This window comes from Centruroides sculpturatus, unplaced genomic scaffold (genome assembly GCF_000671375.1).
Source record: "Centruroides sculpturatus isolate CEXI.00-Female unplaced genomic scaffold, Cexi_2.0 scaffold1034, whole genome shotgun sequence".
Taxonomy (NCBI): domain Eukaryota; kingdom Metazoa; phylum Arthropoda; class Arachnida; order Scorpiones; family Buthidae; genus Centruroides; species Centruroides sculpturatus.
Window position 1 is genome coordinate 154,984 of NW_019385172.1, and position 17,874 is coordinate 172,857.

At 34.0% G+C, this 17,874-nt stretch overlaps 1 protein-coding gene across 3 annotated transcripts in view; it reads right to left on the reverse strand.

Moving 5' to 3' along the window:
• The window catches only part of LOC111635722 (titin-like), a 159,325-nt gene that overhangs the window by 9,106 nt on the left and 132,345 nt on the right, over positions 1–17,874 (reverse strand). For all 3 annotated transcript variants that reach the window (XM_023380781.1, XM_023380780.1, XM_023380782.1), the window contains 8 exons: positions 17,092–17,265; positions 16,923–17,021; positions 16,747–16,836; positions 16,576–16,687; positions 16,386–16,504; positions 12,987–13,100; positions 12,764–12,912; positions 12,521–12,689 (listed from right to left, as the gene is read on the reverse strand). In XM_023380781.1, the coding sequence (XP_023236549.1) occupies positions 12,521–12,689; positions 12,764–12,912; positions 12,987–13,100; positions 16,386–16,504; positions 16,576–16,687; positions 16,747–16,836; positions 16,923–17,021; positions 17,092–17,265 (1,026 nt within the window). The remainder of the gene's footprint in view (positions 1–12,520; positions 12,690–12,763; positions 12,913–12,986; positions 13,101–16,385; positions 16,505–16,575; positions 16,688–16,746; positions 16,837–16,922; positions 17,022–17,091; positions 17,266–17,874) is intronic.

Below are 17,874 nucleotides of genomic sequence, written 5' to 3' on the forward strand. Positions count from 1 at the left end.
ACTGTTCACTGATTCGTGTAGCTGTGTGGGAACCTTCAAAGGAAACAATTTGCAAAACAGCTCTTTCCTGCTGAAAATCATCCTTCAACCAGTGAGCTGTTACACTTAAAAAAGGAGAATTGTTTGTAGTTGCTGTCCAAATATCAGCGGTTAAAGAAATATATTTTGTTTCTGTTAAACACAGAAACACTTCAGCTTTTTAAACAATGTCAAAGTTTCCACGCGTCAACGATTAAGTGTTGAGATTTATTTTAGAAACAAAGGAAGAGATTGTTGATTTTGCGAGGATATTCGATCATCTCTTGTTTACCTGACCCAAGGGAAATGGAAATACCAGGTGGAGAAGAATGGGTTTTTTCCACATTATAATTAACTGTATAATTAACTCCAGGATCTCACACTATTAATGCAATAAATTATTAACACTAATCGGCCAATTAATCGGTAATCGGCCATTTTGCTTATCGGTGCATCCTTAGTCTGTGGGCCAGCCAGCATTTTGATGTAGTTTTGCCACTGTGACTCTGGCTAAGATTGTTAGGATGTCTATCATGGAGTTTCTTCTGAAATCAAGATTGTTGTTTATGGCTTTTATAAACTATATCCAAGTTAGTTTTGTACAGATTTAATATGTTAAACTTCTTAAATTAGTAACACATTAATAATATGTTTACCAGATGTTGATGTTTACCAGAGTTGAAGCTTTGTGAAATTGCATTATTTCTTTTTGTATAGAAATTTTCACAACAAATAAATACAGACACTGTGAGTTATTATATCCATGAATCCTTGTCTTTCCTCTTTTATGTAGAAAAGTCCATAGAAAGGCTGGTGACTTAGGATGGTATTTATTGTGTTTTATTAATGTTGTTCATATTTTACTCTGGAGTTGTTCTTGTTGTGTGTGCATGTGTGTCCAATGTATAACTCCAAATAAATATGTCAGTCTGAGACAACATATGTGTTCATTGCTTTAAATGCATGTTTTGCACTAAGCTGTGTTTTTATTACAGAGGATGCCATTTAATTAGCAATACCAGCTAAACTATTTCAGACATCTATAGGCAGTCTGCACACCTGTGTCATGTTAGTTGCTTCAGCTTCCCTGTCTCCTGAAAGAGCAATTGTTTACTCAAATGGACAAGATGTGGAAAAACTTGGGACTATAGTTCAGAACAATTTGGACAATGTCAAGTCCAAACACACATTTAGAATGATAAGTTTACAGTATAAAAGCTCTGGCCTCATCTCATATCATTGCATTTTTTTAGAAGGTAAGTTATTTTTGACAATTGTCAAGGTCTACATCCTGTACTGTATCTACTTCTATCTTTATTTAGTATCATGGATATAATTTCCAATATCATGAAAGTGCACAACACAAGACATAGCAATCTGTGTTTGAAAGATAAATTGAAGATTTTAGAACATTACAATAATCTCCCAAAAATAAGCCAAAAAGGATGCAGTCCAGTTGAAAACCTCACACCCTTTATTGTGCTCACTTCTGGAGAACAGAATTGGTCTTGAAAAAGCAGTACAATCTAATGAGAACAATAAAATTAGAAGGCATTATTGTGAAAAATTTTGGCAGGTAGAAACAGTTTTAAAATTATGGTTTATAGAAATATGACAGGAAGATGTGTCAATTAATGGGCCATTCATTTGTCAGAAAACTGAAGACTTGCTTAACACGTTAACTGCCATCCGTTGTGCTGGCAGTCGTACAGCGTACAGCCCATCCAACCACCCGCCATCAATTAAACAATGTAGTTTCACTCAAGGTTAAATTATCCTGGCTTCATAAGATGTTTTTCTGCATGCTAGAGGTGGACTCATGTGGACATCTATGCACTTGGCTTGGAACACTGGCAGTCAGATGGCCAGAATGTCCCTTAGCTAAGACCGCTAGCATGTTGTATGGCCTCATGAAGTGTTTCAAGGTCAGCGGTCATAGTTTTTTGTTTTAAATAAAAATCTATTTTATATCTGATAGTGGTTTATTTTAATAGTAAATAGTTTAAAATATCAAAAACTAGTTTAANAAAAAAAAATAGTGCCAAGTAAAAAATTACGACAATTTGGATAACAGATTTTTTCTTAGGAATTTTTCTGTGGTAAAGATAAGCTTGGCGCTTCGATGCGAAATGTAAAAAAAAACAATACAGGTAAAAATCTTATGGGTACTGCTTCGAAACGCCAGCCTTATTTTTACCGGAGAAAAACCTAAGAAAAAATTTTGACTGTTGTCTAAATTGTCATAAGTTTTTACTTGGTCAGTTTTTTACATCTCAGATGTTTTCGTTCGGATATCTGGTTTTTTTTTGTTTAATAATTGTATTATTCCATCAAGACCCAAGATGACGACGTTACGATTCGGTTGGCGTTCGGCAACGGCCTCCGACCGAATTCAATACGCCATTAGTAAAATCGTTATAAAATGTTTTAATTTGCATAAATTTGATCTTTTGTTGTTCTGAATAAGATTTTGTATGAAAATCATTCGTTTCAATGCAATTTATCGTTACAAGCGAAAAATTAAGCGATAAAAGTATGAGAAATTGGACTCTTGGGAGTTTTAAAGGCTTAAAATATAAAATTTTTTATAGCTACAATGTATTACAACTAAAAAGCCAATTAACATCAACAACCACCTGTTACTGTCTAGAGCAGTGTTTCTCAACGGGGGCGATATTGCCCCCATATGGGCGTTTTTCCATGTTCAGGGGGCGATTAGTAACAATTTATATTTTGGGGCGAAAAACAATTTTCTGGGTGATATAGTAAAACATTATATTAAGAATAATTAGATATTTTATTCGTTATATCGAACAATAATTAGACAAATAATATTATACTAGTCACTAGTCTATTCAATGCAGTACGAATTTGGCGTTAGCCTTGTCCCTCGGCATCGGAATTTTGTAGTGAAGGGGGCGACGATTCATTAGAGGTTGAGAAACACTGGTCTAGAGGGTAACCAAAAAGGTCACCTGCAAGGGTAGACCGTACGATGAGAAATCATATCAAATTACCAACGATGGCCAGTCATCACACAGGTGATGCGTGCTTTATGGCCCGGCGGTTTAGTCGGTGCGGCGGCGGTGATTCCTCCTATGTTCTGACCTTACCCACCTGCGACAATTAATCCAGTCTTTCCCCGTTATTCTGACACTTGCTCGTCATAAATTTGTCAAAATGGCGGGTGAGACTGTAATAAATCTAAAGAACCGTCCAAGTTTAAGTAAACAACTTACGCCTCAAAGACGATTGTGTCAGATTGTCCTCAGATAATTCCTACGCCGAACCGTGTATAAAAAGCGATCGCACCCGCATGTTGGGGGATCGCCGGGAGAAGTTCTTGGGCCTGGACACTACGAGTCTAATACTCTCGAGTTGGAATCTTCGCAGTCTCTGATCGCCACTGCAAACGAGGTAAAGACTTACAAAAATTTTTACTTCCCTCTCTCTCGGTTTTAGGTTCGATTTTAGAAAGCTAACGGAAAGGGTAGTGGACCTACGGAGGTCCCGACTGGAAAGACGGACCACGTCCGTCTATTACTGTCGTGACGCGGAGTTCTTATTCTTATGTGACGTCAGGATGTGACACCACCTAGTCTCTCAGGACTCGGAAATCGCGACTTTACGTCACGCGAGCGGTTGGATTCGGAGTAGAGGTGAGGAGAGAGAAACGAGGAAGTGATTCACTCAGATTCCAGATTAATAAACAATAACAAATTTATTTTAGCGGGCAGGAGTACACGATATACGATCTTGGATTTATGCATATCCCTATTTTCTTAAATTTAACGGTCGCGAGAGAGTTTACAAACGACTTGCGTGTGGATAAATACCTTATAAAGAAGTTGAGGATGGATGACTTTATGACTCAAACACGGGATTCTTCGGGTGGTCGAAGGGTCCTTTTATTCGAATTGTTCGGGTAACAGGTCTTCGGAGGGAGTTATCTGACAGGTGTAGAATAAATCAAGAACTTGGGCGTGATAGGTATCCATATGTTGATATCGACGGAGGCACAGTATTTTAGCACACATTGGAGGCGACTTTTGTGGACGAACTTTGGAGGACGACTGACTTGATTTGTCATCCTCTCTTGTTATTTGGATTCCTTCTGGGGTTTTCCATGAGGTCAGGAGTCTGTTGTTGTAAGGGCCTGGCGTCCAATACTGGATATTTATCAAAAGTTCCGGGTGACACACTAATGACTAGATGGATCATCCTCAACAAGGAACCAAATCCGTGGGAAATAATTTTTATGGATTTTAGGCTAACTTTTGATAAAATGATCGAAGTTAAATGATTGAATTCCAAAATAATTAAGATTTAAAATAACACTTTATTGAGGGTCTGTTCGTCCCTCACACTTATCGTTTTTACAAATTTCCTCTGGATTGAATTTGAATGTATCTGTATCATTTGTTATTGATTAAATATGTTATTCCTAATTTTAATGTCTCATCCTTGAGTACGACCGACACCTTGTCACGACCTCGCTACCCCTCCCACTCACTTAACAGAAGCCATCCCTGACAAAGAAGCCGATAAGAGGGGAGAAGCTCGGCGCTCTACCTCCTCGGTTCTCACAAAAGCCATAGCTGTGTGAGGAACCCCATGAATTTTGACCTATCGACCCGGAAGTTCATTATCTCACTGATAACGAGACTGGCTTAAGTTTAAAATTTGAGCTTTATAGATCCAGTAGTTTTTTTCTCTGGGATCGACTGTAGTGCCGGTTAAAGAAAAGAAAATAGCTTTCTTTTTGCGATTTTTGCACTTTTCGATTGCTTATATTTCGACAGCTTTACAAAAAAATACCTGAAATTTTGCACACTACCTAAAAGAATTATTACCTTCCGAACGGAATGTTCGGAATTACTGTAGGTGTTTGGTGGGTGGAAAAATTAATCCTCGAAAATCGGCAAATCTGTCATGTATGTATGTATATATATATATAGTCGATGACTTTTTTCACTTGGCGCCTTGACTCTCGATAGGCTATATTTCATATTAATATAAGTATATAGTGTAAAGCACGAGTATTAGTTATATATTGTTGGAAAATGTAATATAGGCCTATTGTCAGATAAAACAGTGAAGAACTTTGATTCTATATTACACAAAACAGATCACCCACATGTCGCGTTGACGTAACAAATAAACATGACTTAAACACGCTATTAATCTTAAAAATATCCAGGATTACCATTATTATTTTGATCCAGAGACTCTTTGAAGAACTATTTATTAATAGCCATTACAAAAAATAATGAATAAAATTAAATATATATAACACTAGCTGTTACCCACGGCTTCGCCCGCGTGGATTTTGCAATTTGATAGAAATAACCATCCCTCGATACTTCACTAAGATTTTCAATCATTAGTTGTTACTAATTTGGTAAAATTACTGATTTTTGTTTGTTTCAAACTATGGACTGCTAATGCACCTAAATTCAAGTTTTGAATATGGGATTCCGAGATACAATAAATCTGAATTTAATTTTTTTTCCAAATATAAATTACGTTATCTGAAAATTCTTAAAGTATAAATATTTACAAAAAAATAGAGTTTCAGTTACCCCAGTACCTCTTTGTAAACCACGTTTGTGGTACTTCCTTTCTAGGGTGCGTTCTTTCATTCCTCAGCGTAACTCCGCGCGAGCGACATCCGTTTAAAAATTCCTGCTGAACGCGTTTCTAAATTCCAGTCGGAGTGCGCGCAGTCGAACGGCAAAAATGGCCGATTATAGCGGTAGTTTGCGGTGGAAAGCAACATGGCGTCCTCCATGGCTCAGATAGTTTCGTTTCAGGGTCCGTTATGTGGTTTTATGAATGAAAGTTTAGAAGTCGTGAAAGCGCAAGTTAGTGCACGCGGTGATGTAAGTGTCTTTTTGAATATTTTTCGGATGGTAGCCGGCATTCTAATTTTTTTCGTGGCTATTTTGAATGCTCTTTCAACAAATAATCCATTTTATGGTTAAATTTTACAATTGGGACTCTTCTTTTGCCTTTAAAAGCTCATATTTTAGAATTATAGATTCCTCCGTCACGATACTATCGATAGTGCGGGCGCCGCCATCTTTCTTTCTTTCACCGTCGTTCCTAAATGTCTACAAACAGCAGCGCACTCCCGTAGTAGCGGAGACACAGAGCGACCGCTATTAACGAACGCACCCCTAGTCTAAGACTTTTTAAGCCTTAATCCTCTCCCTTTCTCTCCCGCGGTGGAATTTCCAAAAATTCCTTCTTAGTGTGCATTCTCATTGCATACCCTACTAAAACGCAGTTTAAAAAAAAATCGCATCTAAAATAGTACAGTAGAAGTCGTTCTTCGTGTTAAGCGTTAATCCTTTCTCTCTCCCCCCGCGGGGAGGAACTTCGAGAAATCCCTTCTTAGTGTGCATATTTATGACGTACCCTGTGTTCCAAATTTCACCTCTAGGTTCAGCGGTTTGCTCTGGGCGATGATGAATCAGTCAGTCAGCCAGGACATATAATTTTACATATATAGATTATTTATTGAATAATTAATTAATACATGTCTTATAAACCACATAATAATTGTTATGAGAGAAATATCCTATACCTCGAAACGACTTGATAATTTTTTATTATTTATTTTTTTTAAATGATTTTGGTAGTTGTTTTTACTATTGACCTGGTAAATAACTTTATTTCCATTTACTTAATTTTGCAGTATTTGCCGTTTGAAATTCAAACTTTACTTTTACAAACGTCTTCACAAATTAAATTGGATGCACAATGGCAAAAATTGTTCGAAGCTCCTCGTTTTCGGTCGTCGTGGCACGGTTCTCCTATAAAAATAAATTAATTTAAAATATTTAGTAAAAATATTGCCATAATACATGAAAAAACAACATTTTTTTTAAATTCGCTTTCAACAAAGTTAAAAACTGCAACAATTGGCACTATAAAATGTAAAATGGAAGAAGCTGGTTATCAAAATACAACAGTAGAAATGTACAAGTTAAAGGAGTTCGGCTCCAAAAGCCATACATTTATTTATAAACCAAAATTAACTTTAGAAATGATGAAAAAAAAACAAAAAACAAAAAATAAATTGGGCTAAAAATTATTTAAACTTTAGCAATTAGAAAAAGGTATTTTTATGATTATTTTAGTTGTTACATTGTGATATATGCGCGCGGCCTAATCAAACCGCTAATATACATGATATAGTCTGTATTAAATTTCATTTTCGTTTCAATGTGGATTGTATTTGTTTTCGTTACTTTGGGAATCAGTATAGGATCGTCCATATATCACGTAACGCTATTTTTATACTTAACTACTATTCCATCTCCTGTAACGCTCCATAGAATACCCACCGCCGAAATTATGTAATGCGCTTCCCAGATCGACCTCATTTATTGTACTAAGGAATAATACGAGGGTTGTCCCAAAAGTAATACACAGTTGGCTCTAACTCGAAAAATATTTATTGAAGATACAAGTGATTACAGGCCTTCAAAATAATCCCCTCCCTTATCAATATTCAGTTCGTTCTCAAAATTTGATAGACCGATTTTGATAAAACTTTGCCATTTTCCATTATTTGTTATGAAAAATCCAAAAATGTAACGACGGTCAATTTAAATGTAAAAATAGGGTCCATGACTTCGTTTTCGATATAGACTACAGTGGAGTCAAAGTGACAAGGTTTGTGCTCCCTGATGCGCTTAGCGCGCCTAACGGAATTTAAGGAAGAAAACTAAGAAAACAGCATTGCATGATTGCGATAAACGAACAAAGCAATTGCCATCGATTGCTTTGTACTTGGATGTACGTGTCAGAAAGTGGAAGGATCTCATCTCCTATGGCCGGCAGGTACGAAGATAGCCTCTTCTATGCCAAAAATTGCAAGGATCACTTTCTTCCTTCTGGCTTCGCCTCAATTCTATCGCGATACAACAAAGTCGTGCGATGTCCTTGCCATATCTAGAGTTGCCACCTTTTCAAAGTCGCTGACCCGGAGGGCAGGTGAGGTTCGTTCGAACAGAAGTTCCTGATGCATGCGCAATGTCATTTTGCAATGCGAAGAATAATTCGCAGTGCATGCCGGTTCTAAATCAGTTACAGTTAGCGACTAGGGGGAGACTTGGATAGGAGTAACGCAAGTGACCTAGCTCTATTGGATATTGGAGGTGTATACGATTACGAATGAATCGTACAAGAAAAAAAAAAAAAAAAAAAGCAGCACTGCGCCTAATGCCAACGACTACCACACTAGTAATTTGGTACATGGGGGAAGAAATATATGCGACGGTTTGCATATAATTTTGTACATATTCATTTCAACTTGCACAACCCGGAGAAATATTAATTAACCCCGGAGCCCGGAGATAACTCACTCAATCCCGGAGTCTCCGGGTCAAACCCGGACAGGTGGCAACCCTAGCCATATCTCGAGTGGGGTCGGACGTAATGAAGATTTTACTCCTTACCATTTCTCTACTGTCTATCTCCTCTCCCTCCTTCCCCTCCTTCCCTTANATTTTACTGAATGAAAGAAAGGTTGTTATATAAAATAAATTGAATCATGTATATAGTGTAGAATTTGTAGGATTCTTAGATATGATATATGGCTAAAGGAAAGGAGGAAAATTGTTTATCAAAAATTTATTTATTAATTGATATTAATTATAAATTATTATTATTATTATTAGTATTACATAAAATATTTTGAAACTTTTTGTCAAGTGATTGTAATGATTTTGCCAAATGATGGTGAAATTTTCAACTGGATTTTACTAGGTACATCAAGGTTGCATTACATCAATTTTCAACCATTTTCTCTTTCAATCTATACATAGAAATAATTATGAGTGTCTTTCTCAATTTCACACTATCCATATGTAATGTTTTTAAAACATATTATTTGTCTATAGTATTATTTCTGAAGTTTATAAAACTAAGTACAAAATTATATACATGGTTTGGAAGCAACAAAAATCAGTTTTTGATATTTATTTTATATACAAATGTTATTTTTTAAATGAAATCTCATAACAGCCAAGAAAGTTACGCAATTCATTGCTAGATTTTTTTATTCTTTAAAAAATTTTTTTTGACAATTTTTGAAGATCATCATAATGGCAAATCGCAAGTCAGACTGTCGTAAATCGTTTATCTTATAGCAGTTTTGCCTTACATTGTATGGTCTGTTATTTTAAATGGTAATTATTTTCCTCATATAACTTAGGCATAATGTTAAATCTGCCTGAAAATTCGTCCATATTTATCATATTCTTAATCTAAAATTCTCAAGAAAAATTCCTAAGAAAAAATTTGACTGTCATCCAAATTGCATAATTTTTTATATCTCAGATATTTTTATTTGAATAGCAATTGCTTTTTTACGTAAAAAATTAAGGGAAAAATTATGCGATAAAAGNAAAGTAGTCTCCCTTTCAAGGCTATACGACTGCCTGCCGACGTGCATATCTCTTTCTTATCTCCCCTCTCCTGACTGTTTTATATCAACTCTTTTATTTACATTAAAATAAAATATTAGATATCAAATTTTCTCATTTTGGTCCCCCATTGTGCAAAATATATTACAACCAGCAGTTAACGTATTAAAAATGGGCAAAGAAAATTTTATAACTGATGGATGGCAATGACTTTCTCTTTTGAAAAAATACAAAAATGTTGTTTACAAAGAGACACATGGAGAAGAAAAGATTCAGATTTCTCTTCAGAGAAATATTGGCTGACAGAAGATGGTCTAAACTACTTTCTGAATTTTCACCTTCAACATTTATAATGCTGAAGAAACTGGCCTGTATATCTGTGTTACACCTGAACTTATTCAAAAATGAATAAACATGAGAAAGTAAGATTTCCAAAGAGTATCTGTTGTGTTGTATAAGTAAGGTATGAGAGGAGGAGGATTTGATGTTGATAGGAAAAAGCAAAAAGCCATGCTATTGTAAGAGGGATGTGAGCATTATCAGTTGCTTATCATTTTAATAGCAATTCCCAGATAACAGTCATAACATTCCCAACTGTTATGTATACATAATGTTAAAGTATTGGAATCATGTCAAATTTGACACTTAGATTTTTTGCAAATCTCCATGTTTTGAGAGCCCCTGAATCCAAAAAGATAAAAGTGGCAAAAAAATTTCCTGGGGTGTGTGTATGTGTGTTGGCATCTATTTTGTTTATCATCTCAGGATGAGGTAAAAATTAAGAAACAAAATTTGGCATGGTAGCGCATGTATAAGGGGATCAATGGTATTAAATTTTGGCGGTTAAAGGTCAAGGAGGGTGGGGATATGGAGGAGATGATTCTCCTCTATATCCTCACCCCCCTTGAGAGAGGTTGAGTTAATGAAGATTTTACTTGCTATTAGCATTTACAGTTTTTTTATAAAATCACTACTAGGAAAATTAAGCTTTTTGCCATTATGTAATAATTAATAATATAAATGTTATTTTAAAAATAAAATCTCATAANCGGAGCCCGGAGATAACTCACTCAATCCCGGAGTCTCCGGGTCAAACCCGGACAGGTGGCAACCCTAGCCATATCTCGAGTGGGGTCGGACGTAATGAAGATTTTACTCCTTACCATTTCTCTACTGTCTATCTCCTCTCCCTCCTTCCCCTCTTTCCCTTACCCTCTTTTCTGCCGGCTAAACACTTAGTGTACGGTCGATGTCTTTCTTGTATGTATGTAAGTTACCATTTACAGTTTCTGTTTTTTTTTTTATAAATTCCATCTCTGTCTTTAAAATTAAGACTGTTATTATGTAATAATTAATAATATAAATGTTATTTTAAAAATAAAATCTCATAACAGCTGGAAAAGTTATGCAACTCGTTGCGAGATTTTTTTAAAGACTGGTTGCTGGACATGATCTAAGCATGAGATCCTTCTGTTGGTCGACAGTTGTGTGATGTATCAAGTGACAAGCACTTTATTTTACATAAAAGTAATGCATTTGCCACCCAATACATCATTCATCCTTGTGATCAGGGCATAATCCAAACTATAAAAGCTTATTTTCACCATAAAATGCACAGCTGACTTCTCCAAGACTTTGAAATCATGAAAATGAATGCATGAGAACTGAAAAAAAGATTAGTCATCTAGAAGCTCTTCACCTTCTTAAAGCTGGAACAAAATTACATGAACCATGATTGTCAACTATTTTAAGTATGGATTTACTAAAGTTGAAAGCAAAGATACAGCTGAAGAGAAAGTAGAGGAAAACAGTAATGATATAAGTCCAGCAATATCAGTGTCTGATTTCAATGCATAGATGAAAATTGACAAAGACATCTGCTTACAGAAGAAGAAATCTGTTTTGCTGTAATGGAAGAAGCAGCTACAGAGTACAATATTGATGTGGCTGAAAAAAAAACAAAGAGGTCGACATAATTAACCCTCCAACAACTAACTCAAAATGTGGCTAGTGCCAGAGGCCCAATAACATGGACTATTCTGTTGATCAGATGATTTTACAATGCAATATTTGTACATTTTATCAATGATTTATTATGTAAAGATTGTAGACAATCAAAAATAAATAAAATTTTTACTAGTTGATACTAAACAGATATGTTGTTTCATTTTATTTTTATGCTCACTTTGGCTTGGAACTGATGTGATTACAATAAGAGGCATCCACCATATTGAATTTAATCTGTTGTCATATCTCTTTGTTAGTCTTTGCTTTATTTGTGCACATTCTGTGAGTTTGGTTTGTAAAATTCTAAATATTTGTAGACTTTGCCCTCAACCACAGATTCAAGACCAAATGCAAAATCATCTTTTTTTAGGATTCTTTTTTCAATCTGAAGGAAGTATTTTGCATTTGTGTAGGTGAAACTCCATTTGAATGTCAGCGAAGTAGTTGTGTGAAAGTTTTAATAGGCAATTTAGCTGTGTATGAATGTAGATGTAGAGTATATCATTCATATACATGAAGTGGAGTAATACATGTTATGATATCTATTGTGTTTAATGTTGTATCTGTATTTTGTATTATGTTTAACCTATTGAATTATTAAGCCAGACAGAACCAGAATTGAATTTGCTCAAAAAATGTTTTGCCTTACAGAGTTGTAATGTCATTTTCCAGTGTTGCATTGTGTTTTCTAGAAATTTAATGTATAATATGAAAATATATTTTTTAATGAGATTTTCTGCTGAAAGTAAATTTGCATTATTAAACCCAATTAATAACAAAATATAATTGTTTAGGTAATGCTATAGTTTAAATTTTGAATCTGTTTGAATTTTAATCTGAAGACACTTTGGATAATAAAAATGATACTTATTACATATTTAAATGTTTTTTTTATTATATGTGATATAAAATGTCCAAAATGTTAACCAAATTAAAGTGTTTTATCAATATGAATTTTATACAATATGTATAAAATGTAATGTTACAAAGTGGGTATGATAAGGATAAGTTAAATTTTTTAAGAAAGATTGATCAAACGTCTTTTCTAATCTACTGACCTTTAGAAGTTTGGTACGATATCTGTGTTCGTATTCGTCCTTTCTTTTTTCGGGTATTGGTTTTCGTGCTTTGCGCAACATTAATTTCATGTCTTCGACAGTCATCATGGCGAGTGGATCGAGCAAATGTCTATTGACAATTCCAACCAGATACTCTATGTAATGTATTCTGCAATTCGTTAAAGGTTCGTTAGATTTACATTCACTTTAATATCTTAAAAGTCAAATTAAAATCTAACACACCTGCAAAGTCCTGCATATTCTTCTTGTACCTGTTTACCACATATATCTTTAAGCCATCCTCTAGGACTATATTTCTGTACTTTTACAGGACACCACTTTTTCATTATATAATCCTTTGGAGGCTTACTTTCAAATATAAAACCATTATCCTATAAAAGTAATTCAGAACATTATAATTATATCAATTATGATTTAAATATTTAAAATGTAATTTTAAATTTACTTTTAAAAATTTCTGCAAATCATCTGGTTCCTTATCTCTGAAAAAGAAAAGACAATTTCTTGGATGATGCGCATGCCAGCCAAGTTTGTAGCAGTGCATTGATATTCCACATTCCTGGAAAATTAAAAGTAGTTATACTGTAAAAAAATAAGATTTACAATTTACATTTCAAAATATTTAATTCATTATAAATAATTAAAAACCCATTTTTCATATTTTATAGAAGTATTACATAGTCAATATGAAAACATACAAACACACAATAAAGTACAAAGTTTCAGAAATTACAAAAACTTTGATAATTATAGTGTAATCTCAATTTATGAGCATATCTCATTTCCAAAAATATCTTGTAAATCAACTTTGTAAATAAGAATGAGAATCTTAAGAAATAAATTAACACTCATAAACCTTAAAAGTCCAGTAGTAAATATTTAATAGAAAACAAACACTTTTGACCATTCTTTTGGTCTTCAGGTTTAATTAAAAAACCATTGAGATTCGAACAAGTGAATGCATAGAACAAAAATTATGAAATTATTTTCAAAAAATGGAACAGCACAAACAGATTTTAAAACAATAAGCAGTTATGCATGTGCGTTGCCATGGCGATGGAATGGTATATGTAATACATACACTGATATAAATACATACAAATAAACCAAATGGGGGTGTGGTTTCTAACTGCTGGTGTGGACGTTGCCCGTTTCTTCATAGCAGTACTTCCAAGCATGCGATACATTGATGACATCATTAGAGTTAATGCAATTGGTATGTAACCTGGCTTTGTAAATTTCAAGTGCCTCCAGGTTTCATAGGTGTTTCACATGGTGAGAAAGTTTGATCAGTTCGGCCTCATGTAGGTCAACTCTTATGCCGGGGTCAGTGGCATGTTGATAGGGCGGTGGTGCACCTTTTATTAACAATGTTGTATTTGTGTTCCTGCAATCTTTTATTCAGAGAGCGTTTTGTGGACATAATTTAAACTAATTCCCTTTGAAACCTGTTGTGTCATAGAGGAACCATGTAAACACCCAGTGCTTGCTTTTTATTGATCTTGTCTTTGCCACTGTGGAGTAGCCCATATACTAGGCTGGGCCTCTTGTCTGCAATCTTAGTGTTAGTATGGGAGGCAGTCTCTCTGTAAATGGAATTGAGGTGGTGATTGTACTCAACAACTGCACGAGACTGTGTGCTATTCAGGTTGTGTGTTTCGTGGGTTGCTACTTGTGTGTTAGAAGTGTCGCATGCGGCTATTTGTGTGGAGTAGGTGCGGGAAAGGTTGTGTATCAAGTTCCTGCTATATCCGTGCTGTACTGCTATGTTCTGAATGCGTTTCAACTCCATCTCAGTGTCTTCAGATATAGTGTGGTGTGTGAAAGCCCTTTTTGTTAGAGCATGAAAGGCAGAGATCTTATAGGAGTAAGGGTCCGCAGATTTAGCTGGGATGATATAGCATGATTTGTAATGTACCTTTGTTACTACCCTAGTGCCATCAAGTTGAAGGTAGATATCCAGGAAATGTGCAGCAGTATTGCTTTTCTGATCCAATTTGATGGTGAGGCTGTAAGGATTGTCATTCATTGTACTTATGAAATTGTTTATGTTTGGTTCTACTTTCCATAGAATAAAGATGTCATCTACATACCTCTTGTATATGAGAATGTTGGAAACGAACTGTGGTATGATCTTTCCTTCAAGCTGCCTTATCACCAACTCACATAAATCCCCTGAGAGAGGGCTGCCCACAGGTACACAATAGGACATTACCCAAACTGATCCATGAGTGGAGCAAATCTTGCAACATGAAATGTTGTATGGCTACAATATGCTCCACATTGCTCAAAGTTGGATTGTATGGGTGTAAAGTGAAAAAGAAACCCTTGCTCAGAAGTTCAAAGAAAATGAAGATTGGTTCAGGCAAAAGAACACTTCACTGGTCTCCTTGACAATGTGAAAAACTACTTTTTAGTGATAAGTTGACCTTTTTAATATAGCACCTAACATCAGTAATGGTGTTCATAAATTTAATAAAATTTTTCTTATTATTTGAAATTTGCCTTTCATTTTGCTCAGAACCCTATACCTAACATCAATAATGGTGTGCACATGTATGGTGTTGGGAGGCTGCACATTATTCAAGGTGTGATGAATGGCCCAAAACTCTGCAAAGTATCGAACAAGAAAATGCAATTAAATGTACATGATTTGTTTCCTAATGAGAGACTTCATCTTTACGGACAACAATTTTCCCTATTGTTAGTAAAAATTTATGAAATAATGATTGCAAAAGAAGAGTATTCAATAACCAGATTGGCCATCCCAATCCCCAGATTTAAATCCTATTGAAGATTTGTGGCAAAAACTGTCCACCAAAATATTCAAAAAACACTCCACCAACAAAACTGAACTGATTGAAACCAACACTAATGATTGACATCACATGACTTTTGTCAAACCATTCAAGAGACTTGTTTACTCCAAGCCTGAATGATGCAAATTGGTAATCAAAAATAAAGTATGGCCAATTCAGTACTAATAATTCTAAAAGTCCTTATAAGTGATTAAAAATTGACTACAAGGAACACTGTACCCATAAAATAAAAAAGGCTTGATTAATGAAAATGTTTTTGTTTTTTAGTTTAATATTACTGTATGATCAATTTTATAATGGATTTTTAATTTCTTTTAAATTTCAAACAAAATGGTACATAATATTGTTGTCAGATTTAGATTTTTCAAACTGAATTTGGGTCTAAACAAAAAATCTTCAAAATCTAGTGTAGTCCAAGACTTTAATATCACTGTGTATCACAGTGGTTCCCAACCTTTTTTCATTAGTGTACCCCGTGACATGCCATATCTCTAGATTGTACCCCGTGACATGTCATATCTCTAGATTGTACCCCTCATTTAAGAAATTTAGTGAGTAACCGTATTGTTAAATTTACATATTGTAACTTTAAATTAAAGAAAAAAAAACTAAAAGAAAAAATGTATAATAAAGTTGTGATTGTTGCAAGGAACATTATTTATCTAATAATTTTTTAATACTATTAGTTTGTGATACATAATATATTATTTTTTCTGCCATAATAACTAACTTTTTTCTGTACCCCTAAACAACCTATCGCGTACCCCTAGGGGTACGCGTACCACAGGTTGGGAATCGCTGGTGTATCATATGACTTTAACACTTGTAACAATGTTCTATAATCTATATTTAAATCTGGTGATGCCCACTAATGCAAATGAAAATGTTTGTTTATTAAAAATCTTTGCTGGATTTTAATGGTTTAGCTTAAAATTATTTATTTCATCCAGTTTTACATACATTTTATTGTTGCATTTGTATTAAATTAAATTGCAGTATATTGAAATAGCAAAAAAAATATTTACCTTTCCTTTTTTATACAGTTTCCTACATCCACTACAAAAGAAATTATGACAGTTATTACAATAAAATTGTAAGCATCCACCTTTTGCCATTTTATAATGGATGCGACATTCTGGACATTCTGTTGATAAAAAAGATTTAATGGTTACTTAAAAAATATCTAAAAATCATGCCTATAATAATTTTTCTTACTGGTTCCTTGTTTTTCTAAAATAAATTCCAATCCATCATCTTTATCAGGAGTTTGAGTAGATTTTAATGCCTGAAATTCTGCGCAGGTCCTGGCATCGTGCTCATTGTCCCACTAAATCAAAATCAAGTTGAATATTAAATAATTTACTGAATTCAAATATAAAAACTTACCAGCCAGTGGCAGCGGGTACAGGTGATGGCTCCGCAATCAGGACATTCGAGTTTTACAATTCCGGGACAAGCCAATAATCCGGATGAACACTGAACAAGACAAATAATTGTTTCTTTATTTAGAAGAAATAGAAATATTTACAGAAAATTAAATTCTTTAGTTAATCAAATAATACCTGTGTACACCAATGAAAATCTGGATTTTTCATTAATGCATTATCTCTTAACTTTTGTTGAAACAATTCATATGTTCTTGTATCCATTAAAGCTTTAAGCTGAAAAAAAAAATTATGTGGAAAATACCTTGTACATTTATTTTTCGTGTTCATGTAAAAAGATAAATACCATTATGTCAAGATGATTAAAATAATCACGAGAGGCATTCTCATCATTCAAGTCTGGTTTATCACATAGAGGACACACCCAATTTTCTACATTCCTATCTTGAATTTCGACCATAAAGTAGGCTCTTAAACATTCTTTACATGACTTATGAGAACAGTGCAGCATATTTATCATCTAAAAAATAATAAATGATGAAATATATTTATATTTCTATGTAACTATTAAAATTATATTATCTTTATTAACTAGAAAACACTTTAACACTATTTTCGTATAGCCAAATAAATCTTGACCTAAGGCCATCAATATTTCAATGTACTTCTAATGTTGGATAGTAAATGTAGGATTTGTATTGTGTTCATCTTTTCTTTTTAAATATTTCAGTTTATTAAAGATTTGTACATGAGACAAATTAGAAGTTTTAGAAAAAATGTAAAAGTTCAAAATAGAAATTATATTATTTATCAGGAAGAAATACATTCCTATTGTCCAATATTGAATTCTGCTGCCCTTCTAGTCTTTGAGAAATTTATCAATACTTGTATATTTCCTAATGTAATCTCTTGTATTAATGAATCACACAAACTTACAGTATTCCTTGAATCAACAATAATAAAAATCTGCTTCACACTCAACAATGTTATAGAATTTTTTTAGGCCAAAAGATCTATATATGTAGGGCAGTGATTCTCAACCTCTTTTTGTCATGGTACACTTTTAATAATTTAAAAATTTGGCGGCACATATGTTTACTTCATAATTACTGCAAGACAACCAGTAATG